Here is an 18,769-nt window from a genome sequence, read left to right as displayed (position 1 = left end):
TGGCCATATTCCCAGCCCTGGCTCGGGGGGGGGGGGGGAGGACGGGGTAAGTGGGGGATGTGACCCTGAAAAGTTTGGGGACCACTGGTTTAGACACATAGCGGGGATTCAGGGCTTTCCCCCCCCCCCCCGACCCTTCCGCTGAGCCACAAAAGTCTTCCCCCATCTCCACATGTTGCTAGGCATCATTATCTCACAAAGGTCGGGGTCCCCCTGACTAAATCTGCGGGCCACATGCAGCTGTTACAGCCGTGACCCCGTTAGAGCAGCAGAGATCGGTTCTGTGTAGAGCCATTGACGTGCAGTTCAGTGTTTAGCAGCCATTTTTGAGGTGCCCTTCAGCAGGCCTTAGAAACTTATTTTGGAGAAAATCCCAGCAACAAATCAGCCCCACATGGGAGAGGAAACTCTTACCTTCCACCCCTTCCACCTCAAACCCTCCGATCTTCTCGGTGTGCCGGGAGAAATGGAATAATCCCTGTTTGTTCCACCAGCACCCGCCCCATCTTTCCCCCCGACGAGTGCAGCCTCTGAGTGGCAGGGAAAGTGAAAGTAAAAGGCAACCGTTTATTGAAACAGCACAAAATTCACGCAGCAGCGCTGGACAGCCAGCTAGTTTAGCTAAAGGAGGCCCAGCCCTGGAACCTGCGTCCTGAACGCCACCAAACGCCGAAGCCCTAATGTTTGCAGGTGGCGCTTTATGGATTCAGGACAGGGACCTCGAGGCCTTGTCTAGACACACAGAAGTTACACGTCTTCAGCTGATGCATTTCAATTGCTTCTTAAATGCTTTCAGAGGCTCCGTGCAAGGGTTTACACTCAATCAGCTACATCGGTTTAGCAAAGAAACCTGAAGTTAAACCGCTTCAGCTCTCTTTCGTCCCTGTAAAATTCTTGCCCAGATGTTCAGCAAGGTTCCCTGGCACACAGCAGCCTTGATCTCAGTGCCTGGGTGGGACATCAGAAAATTTAAGGTGGCTCCAGGGTGTGGGGTAGGTGACTCAGTAGGGGGCGCTCTCCCCTTGCAGTCAGTGCAATGAACCAGGGCAGCGCTAGGGGTGCTGCGCTGTGGGGGGCGCTCTCCCCTGGCAGTCAGGGCTGCCCCTATTCCCCAGGGTGGCGCTAGGGGGCGCTGTGCTGCAGGGAGCAGGGTGGGGGCTCTCCCCTGGCAGGCAGGGCCTGCCCCAATACCCCGGGGTGACACTAGGGGGCGCTGTGCTGCAGGGAGCAGGGTGGGGGCTCTCCCCTGGCAGTCAGGGTGGCCCCAATGCCCTGGGGTGGCGCTAGGAGGCGCTGTGCTATGGGGGAGCAGGGTGGGGGGCTTGACAGACCTATCTGAGCACCTCTAGCAGTTAAAGCGTTACTGATTTCTGTATGTTTGCCGGCTGCTGAGCTTGGGTTTCCTGTTTGTTCTGGAAGGGGAAATGGGTGGGGACGTGTTCAGAGCTAATACTGCCCTCTGCAGGCTGCCAAACGACATAAACTCACTGGACTTGGACAGCTCAACTCAGGGCTTCCAATTTCTTTTCATCACTGAAAGGTGCAGAACTCGTGGGTGAGTTGCAGCTTCTTTTATAAGGGACGTTCCCTTTTTTGGACCCTAATGTGTCTCCATTCTGCTCCCTCCCCCAACACACGCAGAGTGTCTCTTGATTTTTTTTTTAATTATAATTGCATTTCAAAACACAAAATCCTGCAATCACAGTGCTAGCAAGTGATGCTTCCTCACCCATTGATTAGCTGCTGATGTATCATTTTGTCCTGCCTTTGGGAGTCTATTGGTTCTGCTCTTGGACATTGGCTGGCTGAGATGAAGCTGTTTGGGGAATTGGATAATATCCAAATAAACAAGAACCAGGAGTAAACATTTCAAAAGTGCTTTAGGAGCTCAGGGCTAGATTTTCAACGGTATTTAGGTGCCTGGGGATGCAGAAAGGCACCTAGTGGGGTTTTCAGAAGTGCTCCAGCAGGGTAACCACCCAACTCCCATTGATTTCCAACCCCTCTTTGCATCTTTAGGTACCTAAATAGCGATGGAAATGTTGCCCTCAGTCACTTATGAAAATAGAACGTTGGTGCCTAAGTCCCTTAGGCTTTGCTATGACCTGAATCAAACAGCCTCCATTGTCTACGTGCTTTCTCTGAGAAGTCTCCATTGTATCCAGTTCCTAGGAAAGTCCTTGGGAGCGTGAATTCCCTTTAATGGCCAATCAGCGAATCTGGCTCCTCCTTTGCAGCCTCTGAAAGGCTGGTTGTGGGTGTTCTCAATAAGGCAGCCCTCCCCAGAAACCTCCCGGAAAGGATTGTAGAGAACCTCCATGAAAGTTTCCTAGAGATCTCCATGGAGGATTCCTGGGCCATCCCTGTGCACATAAACAGCCTTTTTTGGGGAGAACCCTCTGTGTAGCTGGGACGGCCACTGGGAATCAGATACCCACTGCACCTCACTTTTCCTTCATATTAAACACAAAATATAAGAGCATGTAACCCCCACAGTTTCATCGGAATTGCATCCTCACCAGAGATGCCTTCTCCAGCGTCACGCCTGACCACAATGCTGTTCCAGGAATAGCTGGACTGCTCTGGGGTTAAAAATACCTCCTGGCTCTCAGGAAGAATGGATCCCCCGCTCACCTGCCTCCCATTCTCCTCCTCCTGCTCTTTGTCCACGGTGTCCTCCTCGTTGTTGCCTGAGGTGGCTCGGGACTCCTGGGAGGTATCCATGCTGTGTTTGGGGGTAGTGGTGGGATGGCCGCTGAGAATCGCACACAGCTCGCTGTAGAACCAGAGCGACTGTTTGCCTCCCTTGTCTTCCGGTACCTCTGCCTGCTGAAGTGCTTTGGTTTTCACACGGCACTGCTGCGTGTCCCGGGTGTAGCCTGTCTCCCCCATGTCCTGTGTAATCTTTGCGTAGATGTCGACGTTTCTTCGGCTGGATGGGAGCTCTGCCTGCATGGCCTCTTCTCCCCACACAGCAATAAGATCCACCACCTCCTGTGCTCTCCAGGCTGGGCCACGTTTGGGGTGTTGAGTCACCATGCTCGGCTGGGCTGGCGAGCTCGCCACGCCGATCAAACAGGAAACAGGAATTCAGACGTTCCTGGGGCTTTAACTGGAAAGGGACTGTTGTCTGTGTACCGGGCTGCCATGCAGCAGAGCTGAAAACGATCTCCAGAGCGGTCACAGTGGAGCATTGTGGGACACCTCCAGGAGGCCAATTCAGTGGACGTACACAACGCTGCGTCTGCACTGCCTGTCTGTCGACCCATCAACATCGAATTCATTAAGTAATTAAGTCAACGCTACAGGCGGATTAGATCGGCAGAAGAGACCTCGCAGTGTAGACACAGACATTATTAGATCAACGTAAGGCGGCTTCCTTTGACCTAACTTTGTTGTGTAGACCAGGCCTTAATTAATTAATACAACGGGAGCTTCATTGCCACTCATCAGCAGGTCTGCACCACCCTATGGAGATGGCCCAGAGGGCAGCTCACAGTCTGGAATCCAGGCCACCAGTGGGTGGGTGTGTTACTGGCTGTCCATGGGGCCCAGCTCTTATCGGGGCAGAAAAGGGAATGGAGCCAGGATCAGGGGGACACCAGAGTCCAGAGAGAGACAGGCAGTATGGGAGGGTGAAGAAACTAGGGGCTGAGGGCAGCAGAGCTGGACAGGAGCGGTCTGGGGAAGTAAAAGGGGCAGTGACATGGGGGGATGATTTGGGGCAGGTGGGGGGGTGGATTGTTTTTACGTGTGGCAATTTGCACCCCTCCCCAGGAGCAGGACAGGGTTAGGAGTAAGGAGAGGAATGATTGTGGGTTGGAAGCCAGGCCCCCACGCTCTGTCAAATGACAGGACCCCTTGTTCAAGGAGACTGAGGAGCCAAGGGGAAGCTGTGGCCGGGGCTTCGCAGAGCAGAGGGCTCCTGCCCGGGACGCTTCACTCTGAGGAGGGGTGTTTGACCAGAGAAACTCCTGTGTGTGGTGTTGGGTGAGGAGCCCTTAAGAAGGGAAACTGAGGCAGGGAGCTGTGGAGCTGCTATGCCCACAAGGGGGTGCTCAGTGGGCAGCTGGTCTGGTTACCTGGAGGCTCTGGGTGCCAGGAGAGAGCACAGAAGTTGCTGAGGGGAGTTTTGCTGGTGTTTTTGTCAACAAGGCGAGGAGAATGTCCGAGCAGTCACATCCCCTGTCCTCTTACTGCGTTCACCGCCAGCTGCAGGTAACTTCCATATGGTGCTTGTGCAAAGCTGAAGCACCGGCCTGGCTTGGTCAGTGTTGCTGACTAATTGCCAGGTGGAGTGTGACCCTGATAACGAAACACCTGCACTTTGCTCCTGCCTCTCTCTCAAGAAAGCTGGGAGCTGCTGTGGCTGCAAGGCGGAGGAAGCTCTGAGGTATCTGGGGTGGGGAGGGCACTGAGGGGCAGGGAAGGGGGCACAAGGGAGATGATGAGGAGCCCTGGAGGGCGCCTGAGGGGCCGGGTGGGGCAAACAGAGTTGTGGAGCTCTGAGGTACCGAGCTGGGGAATTATAGGGTGGGAGGAAGGACTAGGGAGATTCTCAGTTACACTCAATCCCCTTCATGCTGCTCGACGAAGCATCACTGAGATTTCAGACCCCACGTTCCTCTCCACAAACCCAGAGGCTGTTCCTGTCATTCACCAGGCCCGAAAACGAGGCATTAAGGACGTCAGAAATCTCGCACCCCGCACAGAACACACATAAAAATACAACCACCAGTTTGGGCTGTTTAATCTCCCAGAGATTTAAAACCCGGAGCTGGACTGGAGCCAGCGCGCTGGAGGCGAAAGACCCATGTCTAGGCCTGGCAGAATGTTTAGTTTTGTTTGCTTGCAAGGTTTGTTTTAAAGAGTTGATTTTATTTGTTTTGATTTCAGTTTTCTCAGTTGTGCACAATGATGGGCTTTCAGCCTGTTCACTGATTGAAATTTTCGCAGTTGCGGGAAGCCAGGGAAGGTCAGACAATCGGGGGCAGGGGGGTGTCAGACAATAATGTCAATAGACATCGAGACTCAGAAAGTTGAAACTTTGTAGCTGTTAAAACACGAACTGTCAACGCCCTGCGTCAAAACTTTGACCTTAAATCGAATTCTAATCAGCTCGTTAGCAAAGTACGGAAAATACTGCTGATCTGTCCATTTCAGTTATCGATGGCAACATTTTCCATTCCCAGCTCCCATGAGCCAGCCAACGCCCTGGAGAACACAAACCAGACAGGGGCACGTTCTCCTGGCCCTTCCTCCTATTATAGTGGCCCAGCAGCTCTGCTAGAGTTAAGGTTTAGACCAGCTTTTGGTATCTTCTAAGTGCTCTAAAATCTGCCTGGTTAATCAGACTGCTTTGAACCAGGGTGTGCCTCATGGGGGTACTGGCTAGGGTTACTGGTCCAAATTTGGTGTCATTTAAGCAAGGGATTCCCAAGATCCAGTGCTCCCCCCCCAAAAAATCCTTTTCTTAAGGATCACGGGTTCTACCAATGATTTTTGGTGCCAGACCTGATGAAGAGCTCTGTGAAGTTTGCAAGGTTGTGTCTCTTCCACCCAGAAGCTCATCCCATAGGATATTCCCTCACGCACAGAGGCGGCGAGTTTATCGGCCCATGGTGCCCGTACTCCACCAATATGAGAACACGGGGGCCCGGCTCCACCAAAGTTCGGAGCCAGGTCTTTTCCGCAGCCCCGCCTGCCACCCCCACATACCTCCCCTGGCCTGGCCACCCGGTCCCTGCCTGCCGCCCCTGGGCAATTTAAAGGGGCCTGGGGGCCCCCATTGCCACCAGCAGCAGCACAACGTGGCTAAGGCGGCTTCCTGCCCACCCACTCCGCTCCCGGAAGCAGGTGAAAGCCGCCAGCACGTCCCTGCAGCCCCGGAGGGGGCAAAGGGGGGTGTCTCCATACACTGCCCAGCCCCGAGCACTGACTCTGCGAACTGCATCCAATGGGAGCTGCGGGGGCGGCACCTGTGGGCAGCAGTGTGCAGAGACCCCTCCGGCCCCACATCTAGGAGGGGGCTGCAGGTCGCCTTTGGGAGCTGCCGAAGGTAAGTGCTGCACCCCTCACCCTCTCCCGCACCCCAACTGCCTACCCCAGCCCAGAGCCCGCACCCCTTCCCATACCCCAACCCCCTGCCCCAGCCCAGAGCCTGCACCCCAACTCCCTCCCAGACCCTGCACCCCATGTCCCGTCCTGCACCCCAAACCCCTGCCCCAGCCCAGAGCCTGCACCCCAACTCCCTCCCAGAGCCTGCACCCTGTGTCCCCTCCTGCACCCCAACCCCCTGCTGCAGCCCAGACCCTGCACCCCAACTCCCTCCCAGACCCTGCACCCCAACCCCCTGCCCCAGCCCAGAGCCTGCACCCCAACTCCCTCCCAGACCCTGCACCCCACACTCCAACTGCCTACCCCAGCCCAGAGCCCAACACCCGCACCCTCTCCCGCACCCCAATCCCCTGCCCCAGCCCAGAGCCCATCCCCTGCAACCACTCCTGCACCCCAATGCCCAAGCTGACTGGTCTGCAATTCCCTGGGTTGTTCTTATTTCCCTTTTTATAGAATGGCATTGTATTTGCCGTTTTCCAGTTCTGGAATCTCTCCCGTCTTCCATGACTTCTCAAAGATAATTGCTAATGGCTGAGATACCTCCTCAGTCAGCTCCTTGAGTGTTCTAGGATGCATTTCATCGGGCCCTGGTGATTTGAAGACACCTTGTCTAAGTCATTTTTAACATGTTCTTTTCCTATTTTAGACTCTGATCCTGCCTCATTTTCACTGACATTCACTATATTAGACGTCCCATCGCCACCAACCTTCTTGGTGAAAACCGAAGCAAAGACGTCATTAAGCACCTCTGCCATTTCCACATTTTCTGTTATGGTCTTTCCCCTCTCGTTGAGTAACGGGCCTACTCTGTCCTTGGATTTCCTCTTGCTTCTAATGCATCTGTAGAATATTTTCTTGTTACCCTTTATGTCTCTAGCTAGTTTGATCTCGTTTTGTGCCTTGGCCTTTCTAATGTTGTCCCTACAGACGTGAGTTAGTTGTTTATATTCATCTTTTGTAATTTGACCAAGTTTCCATTTTTTGTAGGACTCTTTTTTGAGTTTTAGATCATTGAAGATCTCCTGGTTAAGCCAGGTTGGTCTCTTGCCACCCTTCCTGTCTTTCCTACGCAGTGGGATAGTTTGCTCTTGTGCCCTTAATAACGTCTCTTGGAAAAACTGCCAACAGTCTTCAGTTGCTTTTCCCCTTAGACTTGCTTCCCATGGGATCTGACCTACCAGCTCCCTGAGTTTGCTACAGTCGCCTCCTTGAAATCCATTGTCTTTATTGTGCTGTTCTCCCTCCTACCATTCCCTAGAATCATGAACTCTATCATTTCATGATCACTTTCACCCAAGCCACCTTCCACTTTCAAATTCTCAACCAGTTACTCCCTCATTGTCAAAATCAAATCTAGAACAGCCTCCACCCCCAGTAGCTTTCTCCATCTTCTGAAATAAAAAATTGTCTCCAATACATTCCAAGGACTTGTTGGAGAATCTGTGCCCTGCTGTCTTATTTTCCCAACACATGTCTGGGTGGTTGAAGTCCCCCATCACCACCAAGTCCTGCGCTTTGGATGATTTTGTTAGTTCTTTAAAAAAAAGCCTCCTCCACCTCTTCTTCCTGGTTTGATGGTCTGTAGTAGACCCCTACCATGACATCACCATGTTTTTTACCCCTTTTATCCTGACCCAGAGACTTTCAACAAGTGTTTCTCTTATTTCTATCTCAACCTCAGTCCAGGCGTACATATTTTTAATATTTAAGGCAACACCTCCTCCCTTTTTTCCCTGCCTGCCCTTCCTGAGCAAGCTGCACCCTTCTATATCAACACTCCGGTCATGATATCAGTTTTCAAGTACATAAAAGATTGTTACAAGGAAGAGGGAGAAAAAATGTTCTCGTTAGCCTCTGAGGACAGGACAACAAGCAATGGGGTTAAACAGCAGCCACGGCAGATTAGGTTGGACATTAGAAACAACTTCCTGTCGGGATGGTTAGGCACTGGAATAGATTCCCTAGGGAGGCTGTGGAATCTCCATCACTGGAGGTTTTTAAGAGCAGGTTGGACAAACACCTGTCAGGGAAGGTCTAGATAATACTTAGTCCTGCCATGATGCAGGGGACTGGACGAGATGACTTCTCGAGGTCCCTTCCAGTCCTACGTCTATGCTTTGTCCAAGTAGGTTTTTATTCTGGTTATTGCCGTTTAGCAAGGGGAGGGGGATAAGTGAGGTGGGGCTGGGAAAAGGTGGGGAATAGAGGGGCGGGACGCAAGGATAGGTGACACGGAGGTGAGTGGCAGGGAAAGGGGGAGGGATGACGGGTGAAGGAGTGTGTCAGCCCCACTTAGTCTCCTCCCAGGTGTGTACCAGGATCGGGAAATGTCGGAGTCCTTCTCCTGACCACCCCTCATGTCAGCTAGGATCTGGGGGGGCCTGCACTCTAAAGGTGCCTGCCGCCCATGTGGGAGTCGGGAATTAGGAGCATTTTGATCTCAGGGTGTCGTCTGAGCCCTGTGCCTGTGCTGGGTGGTCCTTGGCTTTTACTCCCATCTTCAACACATCCCGAAAAGCAACACATACGCCAGACATCATCAGGCACCCCTCATGGCGACCTCCTGCTATCCTGGCTCCACAGAGCAGCACATCAGATGGCCCCATGGTCTACTCCTGGGAGAATTCTGCGCCAAAATCTTAAAAATATGCACAGCTCATTAATTTTGTGCACACACGGTAGCGCAGAAATCCCCCAGGAGTAACAGTCCATGCACCAGGGAAGTTAACCCGTATTAATAGTGCTTAAGGCTTGTGCACCGTGGTGATGAGGATGCAATTTTCAGCACATGTGCTGGTGGGGGCTGCAAATCTGTAAGTTGCTACATGAACAGTTTTGTTTTTTTAAGGCTACATTTACACTAACCGAAACATGCCTTTCCCTTTTCTTGTCTTGGGAAGAGGGAATCTCTTGTAGGTGCCATGGATATGGAGCTAGTCTCAGTGCTCATGAAGGGTATGGAGTCCGCCTCAGTGCTCAGGAAGGGTATGGAGTCTGTCTCAGAGCTCATGAAGGGTATAGAGTCCGTCTCAGTGCTCATGGAAGCTCTGGATCTAAGGTTGGACCCAAAGGAATTCTTCAATGGCTCCATAAAAGTGTTTGAGGAGTTCATGGATCTTTTCAAAGATAAAGGACAGGATGAAGTGGCTTCTATAGTGCAGGCGGAGCTGGATTCATTCAAATCCACCATACTCAACATCGCCATCACGGGGGAGACGGGCGCCGGGAAATCGTCCTTTATCAATGCCCTGCGGAGACTGACCGCTGAGGATGACGGGGCTGCCCCAACTGGGGTGACAGAAACGACGACGGAGCCAACTGTTTATCCCTATCCGAACCACCCCAATGTGAGGCTGTGGGACCTGCCCGGCATTGGTGCCCCGGATTTTCAGCCAAACACGTACCTGTGGCAAGTGAACTTCAAACGCTATGACTTCTTCGTGATCATCGCTTCGGAGCGCTTCAAATGCAACCATGCAGCCCTGGCCCAGGAGATCGAGAAGATGGGGAAGAGGTTCTATTTTGTGCGCTCCAAGGTGGATGAAGACTTGCGCAACGAAGAAAGGGATCATCCTAGAACGTTCAGTCAGGAGAGCGTCCTGGAGCGACTCAGGATGGACTGCAGGAAACACCTGCAAAAGGCAGGGATGAGCAACCCAGAGATTTTCCTTCTCTCCAGCTGTGAATTCACCAAGTATGATGCTCCTGCCCTGGTCAAGGCTTTGCAGGATGATCTCCAAGGTCTGCAGAGACTTGCCTTTCTGCTCAGTCTGCCAAACCTGTCTGCAGAAATCATAGAGGAGAAGAAAGCTGCCCTGAAGAAGCTGATATGGCTAATCTCTCTCGCGTCGGCTTTAGTCAATGTCATTCCTATACCAGGGCTCTCTGTTGCTTGTGATATTGGCATCCTGCTAGCATCCATGATTAGCTTCTACAAGTACTTTGGCCTAGATGACAGATCCTTGGCTAATCTGGCCAGGCAGGCTGGAATACCGATAGAGGAGCTGAAGGCCGTTATCATATCTCCCAGGGCAAAAGAAATAAACAGAGATGTTGTAATCAAACGGCTTCTAAAGGAGGAGAAGGGTTTGCCTAGATTAACTGCAAATCTACCAGTGCTTGGTCTCATGTTAACTGTGGGAATCTCTTTTTTAACCACCTACCTCATGCTGTCCAGCTTTCTCTGTGAAGTGGCTGAAGATGCCGAAAGGGTTCGGAAGACCGCTTTGAAGGAAGACAAGAAAAAGCGTAAATGAGCAGCAGACGTGTTCATGAATCAGAGACCCAACCCCAGCTGGAGATTGGGCCATCACACTCCAAAATGCGAAAAATCAAGCCGAAAAGAAGCAGCCTTTTCATTCTTTAATTTCCCGCAGCGAGTCGGGTTTCTAGGCTTTCTGTTGGACTTGTTAGGGAAGCCAAACCGTTTGTCTAAAACAGAAAAACCAACAAAATGCACCAAGATCCTCAACTGATGTAAATCAATGTAGCAACCAACCTTGCCATCAGCTGCTGTCTCTTTAGTACCCGGCCTGCACAACCGTCCAGCCAGTGCCTACAGCAGACTTTGTGCACCTTAAACAATGCCTTTGATTTGAAGAACTGAAGATGATGGCTAATTTGTGCGCTAGCAGCTGGGTTACAAATGAATAAGGGGGCTGGAACCAGGATTTCCCAGTAATGTCATTGCAAGCATTCAAAAATCACCATTCAGGCCCCTCAAAATCATACCATTTTTAAAAATGTTTGGCCTTTTTTCATTTGCCTCCTGTTTTGAGAGTTTGCTGGTCACCTTGTTCTGCTGTTCTGCACAGCCACTAGAAACTAGGGCCAGAAACTTCTTCTCTTTTAAAATAAAATCTGAGATTCTCCTGTGATCACATGACTCCAGGAAGCTTTAAAGGGAAATATCAACAATTGCAAGAATCACAAGAGTTTGCAACACTCACATATCGACTGTTGCTATCTATCGCCAGTGCAACTGCATTTATGCTGTATCAATAATTAGTGTGCTTGTTTCTTTATGATTACTGCTCATGCAGATATAGTCGTATCATGTAATAAATTCACTTATAACCTGAATTAAGCCTCTATGTAGATCATGATGACAATGGTCAGAGAGAAAAACCCAGTGGTAGGGAGTCCCATGGGTTAACTGCAGTAATTCCCAGTGGCAGGGAGTCCTGCTGGTTAACACCGCTAATGCCCAGTGGCATGGAGTCCCGTGGGTTAACCCCACTAATTCCCAGTGGGAGGGAGTCCCACTGGTTAACACTGCTACTTCCCAGTGACAGGGAGTCCCATAGGCCAAACCCACTAATTCCCAGTGGCAGGGATTCCTGTGGGTTAACCCCGCTAATTCCCAGTGGCAGGGAATCCCACTGGTTAACACTGTTACTGCCCAGTGGCAGGGAGTCCCGTGGGTTAACACTGCTACTCCCCAGTACTGTTACAAAACACTTAGGCATCACTTTAAACACAAGACTTCAGTGACTTTGCTGCTCAGGGGGTTAAAGTTCTGCAGGCCTTGAAATGCTTTGCTGAACCAGGGCGCCAAGGAAGGGGGCAGACAGTCATCCAGGGGGCGCGTCCTGTGACGAGCTTTCAGATCAGTGAGGAAATGGAAGGCGAGAGCAGCCTCGTGAGTTCGAAATGAGCCAAAGCTTTGTCTGGACTTGGGGAAAAGCCAAGGGGTGCCTTGCTAACTGGCCTGGCCTGCGTTAGGATGTTAACACCAGTGAGCTCACACACATTAACAACACCACACCTTTCCTTCTAGTGCCGACAGAGCCCTAAAGAGTGTGTGTCCCTGCTGTGTGGGATGAGCCCTGCTCTGTGTGTGTGTCTCTGTCCTTCCAGCCCCCAGCTGGAGGGGCTGAGCCCTGCAGTGTGTGTGTGTGTGTGTGAGCGTTGCCAACTTTCTAATCTCACAAAACCAAACACCCTAGTCCTGCCCCTTTCCTGAGGCCCCGTCCCCTGCCCTGTCCATCCCCCCGAGGCCCCATCCCCCACTTCCCTTGGTGTCTCACTCTCCCGCACCCCCACTCACACTCACTGGGTGGGGGCAGGGGCTTGGGGGCAAGGGGGGTGTGAGGGTGTAACGAAGTGAGGGGTTTCCTTGGGGTTTTCCAGTTGGTTGCATGCAGAGTGTCCCCGGGTGTTACTGGTTTAACGAGGGCAGGGGAGAGGGAGTTTGTGGTGACACAGGGCCAGCGACAGAACTTGGGACCCGCCGATGGCCTGGAGGACGGATACCCCAGCGCCTGGTGACCCAGAGACTCCACTCAGGAGTCGCCACCGGTTCTGGCCAGTGGGGGGACAATGGGCTGCGGGGAGAGGACCCCGGTGACCTGACCAGCCGGCTCCAGCCAGAGGGGCCAGAGGACAGAAGAGGGGAGAGGAGGCCCAGGCGACCCTGTTTCCCTGGAGAGAAGCCAATGGACAGAGGGGGCCTGGGGCAGGGGGTATCTGAGGCCCAGTTGGGAGCAGGGGGGCTCAGGGCTGGAGAGGGGGAGCAGGCAGAGCCCCCCTGGCTGCAGGGGGACTGGGATGTGCTGGGCTGAGGGAGGCCAGGCCTGAGGCCGGAGAGTTTCCGCTGCTGGGTTCAACCCTCAATAAACCTCCTGTGTTACGCTGGGGGAGAGTCGCTCCGGGCTAGAGAACAGGGCGCGGGGGGGGGGGGATCATCCCCTTCGGGGGTGAGGAGGCCTGGGGGGCCCAGAGCGAGGGGACTCCCTGGGGGGGGGCCACGGCAGAGACAGACGCGCTGAGGCTCAGAGAGGTGTGGCTCCGGGAGGTGGAGGGGCCTGACCCCAGGAGAGAGTGGACCCCCAAGACGGGCTGTTGCCCTGAAAGGGGCACCCCCCCACGGACCGCATGGGGCCAAGAGTGGGCCCGATCTGTGAGTCCGTGACAGAGAGCTCTAGCTGGGATTGCAGGCTCTGAGGTGGGGCTGGGCCTGAGGTGTTTGTACTGCAGGAGGGGGCTCTGGGCTTGGTGGGGCTCAGGGCTGGGGCAGGGGGTTGGGGCTCGGTGTGTGTGTGTGCTGCCCCCTACTAGGGGGGCTGAGCCCTGCACTGTGTATGTGTGATAACTGCACACTGTCCCCCCCGACTGCATGGCAACATTTAGAGCTGTGGCCACCTGGAGATGCGCTGGGGGGACGGGGGCGCATGCTGCAGCCAGCCTGGGGAGATGTCCCTCAGCCCCCTCCAGCGGGGCTGGAGTCTCTGGAGTGAAGAGTTATTGTGACTAAGGCATAGACCCGGCGCTGCACCTGACAGCAGGTGTCCTCATGCCACCTGTGCAAACTGAGAGCTCCCCCACTTTGAGAGCAGCTCCTGCTCTGTCCCTACCAGGCTCCAGCCCTTGGGCTCTGAGTGACGGGCTCCTGCCCACAGGCCAGGGGTGCAGCCACTCTGCTCCTGCTGCAGGTCTCCAGCCTTTCATCTCTGACCGGAGCCCAGGGTCATTCTGGGCAACTACACCAGGACTCCTGTCTCCTGGGGCTCATCGATTCCCCTCCTCCTCATTCAGCATCTGCAGGAGACCAGCAGGTGCGCTGCCAAGATGCCCAGGCTGAGGGGCCAGCAGGGCACAGACCACACCTGGCTTTGCTCTGGCTTTGTGGCCAACGTTACCTGCCCTGTCTGTTAGGCCTCTTGCTGCCTGGCCAACATCAGCACTGGGGTGAGAGGAGCGGCAGCAGCCACCCCACATGAGGCAGAGCTGACTCTGGCAGTGAGAGGGGAATTAGGGTGACCAGATGTCCCGATTTTATAGGGACAGTCCCGATTTTTGGGTCTTTTTCTTATACAGGCTCCTTTTACCCCCGACCCCTCATCCCGATTTTTCACACTTGCTGTCTGGTCATCCTAAGGGGAATACTTTGGAGAACTCTGCCAGAGCAACCCCATCCCTTGACAGCTAGATGGACCCATGGCCATGGGCGCCTCCCGTGTTGGTTTAACTGGAGCGGGTATTCCTGTGCCAGGCTGTGTGGACACTCCTATCTTGGAAGCAACGTGGCTAGAATGGAGTTAGCTAAACTGGGTTTGTTACCAGCCATAGCTGACTCCACCCTAAGCCAGGTTTATTCCAGAGTCAGACCATCCACACAGACCTGCACCAAAATACCCACATCACCACCGGGAATCCAGTTTAGCTGAACCGTCCGCATCTGTGCAGGCCAGTCTGCTCCTGCGCCCTCCCGCAGCAGAACCCCCTCCCATCTATCTGCAGCCTGTGAGCAGGTCACACCTGATCTTATCAGCTGCTGAGCTGGCCACAGAGTTAGGTGGGAAACGCCCTGATAAGACTGCTGCAGTTCTCTGTCTTCAGGAAACGGAGGCCAAGCTCTGCGAATGCGCCGCTTGGTTCACAGTGCGGCAGCGTCTGCCCAGCCCCACGGCTTCTTTGCTGTTTGCTGTGGCTCCCCACTGAACCCAGAGCTTAGGCACCTGGCCCTCAGTTTCCAAGCCCCGCGTGACACTGGCCCCACCTGCTTGAGGTATCGGCTTCCTTTCTCCTCAGCCAGGACTTCCCACAACAGCTGCTCACTGAGTGGGGAGACGAACAGTCGGGTCTGACAGAGTCCTCACGGGAACCAGAGCCGGACTACGCAGAGGAAAGCAGGATGGCCAGCCTGGCTGCCTTTCAAGCTAACGCAAAACCCATCCCTGTGGCCAGCACCACGCTCCTGCGCCTCTGCATTCAGGAGCAGCCGGAGCCTGCCTATGGCAAGCAGGTGTAAGGGGACTGTTGCCCCCTTACTAATACTCAGTGGGGGTGTTTTGGTTGCTAGCTCCCAGCACTAAAAAGGGGAGGGGTCGATGGGAAATCAGGAGCCTGAGACTGACAGTCTCCAGGAACAATGTGGAGAGGCCAGTGCTCCAGGTCAGCCTGATTGACAGGGCGGGCAGCTAATCAAGGAGTCAGGAGGCCAGGGGGGTCCCGTCCTCCCTGTGAGCAGGAATGTGCCTGGGTCAGACAGAGTGGGGCCGAGCTAAGGAGAGAGCAGGGGCCCAAGCTGAGCTGATGGGAGCGGAGCTGCAGCCCAAAAAGCCAGAGCACAGCCCAGAGAGAGCAGCCCTGCCCTGGGAGCAGAGCTGCAGCAACCAGAGCCAGAGGGGCCAGGCAAGCAGCCCAGGGAGCTGAAGGCAGAGCAGCAGCAGCAGCTGTGCTGAGGCAGAGTGGAGCTGGAGCTGGAGCCGTCTGGAGCCGGGTGCGGGGAGCAGCTGGGCAGAGCGAGAGGGACCCCGGGCAGTGGGCCCAGCGCAGGGAGACGCCTCAGCCAAGGGGCTCCACAGGCCAGACTGGAAGGGGGATCGTAACCCTGACAGGGCGGGGGTGACGCTGGGGAGAAGGGTCCTGCCACCCAGAGCCTGCGAGCGTGTGGCCACCGCCAGAGCAAGTGTCCAACCCGCAGCGTCCCTGCAGCACAGCCAGGGCCTGAGGAGCGGCCTGGGACCTACAAGGAACAGACTGTGAACTGCCCTGACGTTCCAGAGACACTGTTTGTGATGTTCCCTGCCACAGAGCGGGGTGACGTGTTTCCTTCAACCTTCCCCATTTTTCCTTATTCTTTTTTTAAATTAAGTGTTAATTAAATAACTTGTATTTGCTTTAAATTGTATGATGTGATCAGTGGGTCAGGGAGGTGCCCAGTGCAGAGAGGGTAACCTGGAGTGGGGACACCCTAGCCCCTGTCCTAGGTGACCACAGCAAGGTTGGGGGTCGAGCCCCCCAGGAATCCTGGGCCCAGTCTTGTTGGGGCTACAAGAACTCTGCCAGACAGGAGAGTCCTCAAGGGCATGGAGGCCTCTGGGTAAAGGAAGTGGGCACGAGGACTCAGATCCTTCCGCTCGCCCACTTCACTGGGGTAGTGCAGAAGTCAGGAAAGTTCCCCACAATAGCGGGACCATTCCCCCGCTTACACAGGGAAGAAAGACAGAGAGGCCCTGGATGCCATTATTTTCTGCTGGGAGATGCTCAGACACTGCAGTGATGGGCCCAGTCCAGATGAGAGAAAATGGATGTGAAATGTTGCAGCATCAGCATGGGAGCACATTACACTTGCTCTCAGCTCATGCACCTTTCTCTTTTCCTCAGCAGGATTTGACTTCCAATTTTTAAAGGCTGCCTTTCTGCCTCTGACCGCTTCTACTCTGTTGTTTAGCCATGGGAGCACATGTTTTGCCCTCTCACTATGTCTTGGGTAACATTTAATTTGAGCTTCTGTTACTCTGCTTTACACTGTACACATTTCATTTCGTGTTGCATAACTTCCTGCGGTGTATTTGAAAGACTCTGGTTTCCTGCCAGTCTATGGTGTGCTAACAAGGTGGAAAGCTACGGGGGCTGATTTAATATTTCTTTACTGGAATGAGTAAACGAAGATACTGCTTAGGGCCGTGGAAGCTGCAGGCACTTTGCTGACTCCTGCTCCCTGGGATGTGGCTGAGATGGGAGTTGACATACTCAAGCCCCTGGTGAAATTAATCAGACAAATGAATTCACATCAAGGCCCATCTCAGTACTGTCCCCACTGCGGTGTGCTTTGAAAATCTAACTCAGCACTGGCGCTTCTGGCAAAGGCCGAAATATTGAGCTGTGTTGCCTCCCACGTCAGCCACAAGAGATCAGAACCAGACTATGCAGCTCCACAGACAGCTGTGCTTCGAGCTGCCCCTCATGCACTGCTGCAAAAGACGCCACGCGGCACTGCTGAAGCAATCGGGTTGGAAAGTGCCAGGAGCTGCGTGATCATGCATTAAAATAAACAAAACGTGGCAGTGCTGCACATGAGCTGTTGTGCATGGGGCACAGATTACACGTCTGGAATTGTAAGGCCAAGATTTCAGAGAATCGCTCTCTGTTATCGCCAGGTGCAGCAGATTTAGAATTAGCATCTTATGTCGCTGAGTCACGTGTCCTGTGGCTCAGTCACCGCTGAATGGTGGAAGCACAGTTCTGTCCTGACTCTAAATCCTGCTGTTATTGGAATGGCAGGGAGGCGTCTGAGAGACTTTCTGGTACTGCTGTGGCCAGAGCAGAACTATAGCACAGTGCGTGACTGTCTTCATGTACATTTTCCAATACAAAAAGCAGCAGGATACTTTTAGTGACCATGACTTTCATGAGGACAGTGTGTGCCTCCTCTGCAACAAGCTGCAGCCACTCTGCTGCACAGAATGGCAGCTGTCTCTGCAGCCTATAGGAGCTTCTAGCTCCTAAAGGCTCCTATACCATGTAAAGGTATGGTACACAGGACACATAGCTACATGTCCCTGGCTTATACGTGGTGCAGAATGAGGTCCTGATTCCTAATGTCTTGTATCTGGTGTATTTATAGAGAGAAATCATATCTCCCCTCAGCCTTTGTTTGGTTAGGCTAAAGAAGGCAAGCTCCTTAAGTCTCCTCTCATAAGGCAGGTTTTCCATTTTTCTGATCATCCTCATAGCCCTTCTCTGCACCTGTTCCTGTTTGAATTCATCTTTCTTGAACATGGGAGACTAGATCTGCACACAGTATTCCAGATGAGGTCTCACCAGTGCCTTGCATAACGGTATCTTTGCTATCTCTACTGAAAATTCCTTGCGTGATGCTTCCTAAGATTGCATTGGCCTTTTTCATGGCTGCATCACATTGGCAGCTCATAGTCATCCTGTGATCAACCAACACACCAACTCTTTCTGCTCCTCTGTTGCTTCCAACTGATACGCCCCCAGTTTATAGCAAAAATTCTGATTAATCCCTAAGTGCATGATCTTGTACTTTGCACTATTCAATTCCAACCCATTTCTATTACTCCAGTTTTCAAAAAGAACAGGAGTACTTCTGGCACCTTAAAGACTCTCAAATTTATTTGGGCATAAGCTTTCATGGACTAAAACCTACTTCATCAGATGCATGGAGTGGAAAATACAGTAGGAAGATATATATATATATACACCCAGAGAACATGAAAAGATGAGACAAATCAGTTAAGGTGGGATATTATCAGTAGGAGAAAAAAAACTTTTGTAGTGATAATCAGGATGGCCCATTTCAAACTGTTGACAAGAAGGTGAGAGTAACAATGGGGGGAAAATTAGCATGGGGAAATAGTTTTTAGTTTGTGTAATGACCCATCCACTTCCAGTCTTTATTCAAGCCTAATTTGACGGTGTCCAGTTTGCAAATTAATTCCAGTTCTGCAGTTTCTCATTGGAGTCTGTTTTTGAAGACTTTTTGTTGAAGAATTGCCACTTTTAGGTCTGTAATTGAGTGTCCAGGGAGGTTGAGATGTTCTCTAACTGGTTTTTGTATGTTATAATTCTTGACGTCTGATTTGTGTCCATTTATTCTGTTGCGTAGAGACTGTCTGGTTTGGCCAATGTACATGGCAGAGGGGCATTGCTGGCACATGATGGCATATATCACATTGGTAGATGTGCAGATGGTGTCCCTGGAATAGATATGTGGACAGAGTTGACAAAGGGGTTTGTTGCAGGGATAGGTTCCTGGGTTAGTGTTTCTGTTGTGTGGTGCGTAGTTGCTGGTGAGTATTTGCTTCAGGTTGGGGGGCTGTCTGTAAGCAAGGACTGGCTTGTCTCCCAAGGTCTGTGAGAGTGAGGGATCGTCCTTCAGGATAGGTTGTAGATCCCTGAT

General features: G+C 52.8%; 1 protein-coding gene across 3 annotated transcripts; it reads left to right on the top strand.

The window, feature by feature from the left end:
- Nucleotides 1–1,492: 1,492 nt before the first annotated feature.
- LOC120390140 (interferon-inducible GTPase 5-like) lies at nucleotides 1,493–11,192 on the top strand. 3 transcript variants are annotated; one of them, XM_039512478.1, is made up of 3 exons: nucleotides 4,353–4,393; nucleotides 9,018–9,072; nucleotides 9,133–11,192. In XM_039512478.1, the coding sequence occupies exons 2-3, from the start codon at nucleotides 9,039–9,041 to the stop codon at nucleotides 10,371–10,373; spliced, it is 1,275 nt and encodes a 424-aa protein (XP_039368412.1). In that variant the 5' UTR covers nucleotides 4,353–4,393; nucleotides 9,018–9,038; the 3' UTR covers nucleotides 10,374–11,192. The 3 variants fall into 3 exon arrangements, with proteins under 3 accessions (XP_039368411.1, XP_039368412.1, XP_039368410.1); XM_039512477.1 differs by lacking the exon at nucleotides 4,353–4,393 and adding an exon at nucleotides 1,493–1,555 and having other exon boundaries at nucleotides 9,018–11,192; XM_039512476.1 differs by having other exon boundaries at nucleotides 9,018–11,192.
- The last annotated feature ends 7,577 nt before the right edge of the window (nucleotides 11,193–18,769 follow it).

This window comes from Mauremys reevesii, linkage group 24, assembly GCF_016161935.1.
Source record: "Mauremys reevesii isolate NIE-2019 linkage group 24, ASM1616193v1, whole genome shotgun sequence".
NCBI lineage: Eukaryota > Metazoa > Chordata > Testudines > Geoemydidae > Mauremys > Mauremys reevesii.
This window is presented reverse-complemented; position numbering and strand designations above follow the sequence as displayed.

What these genes read in the sequence shown, in the direction of transcription:
- LOC120390140 (XM_039512477.1), top strand. Translation starts at nt 9,039, where the DNA reads ATGGATATGGAGCTAGTCTCAGTGCTCATGAAGGGTATGGAGTCCGCC.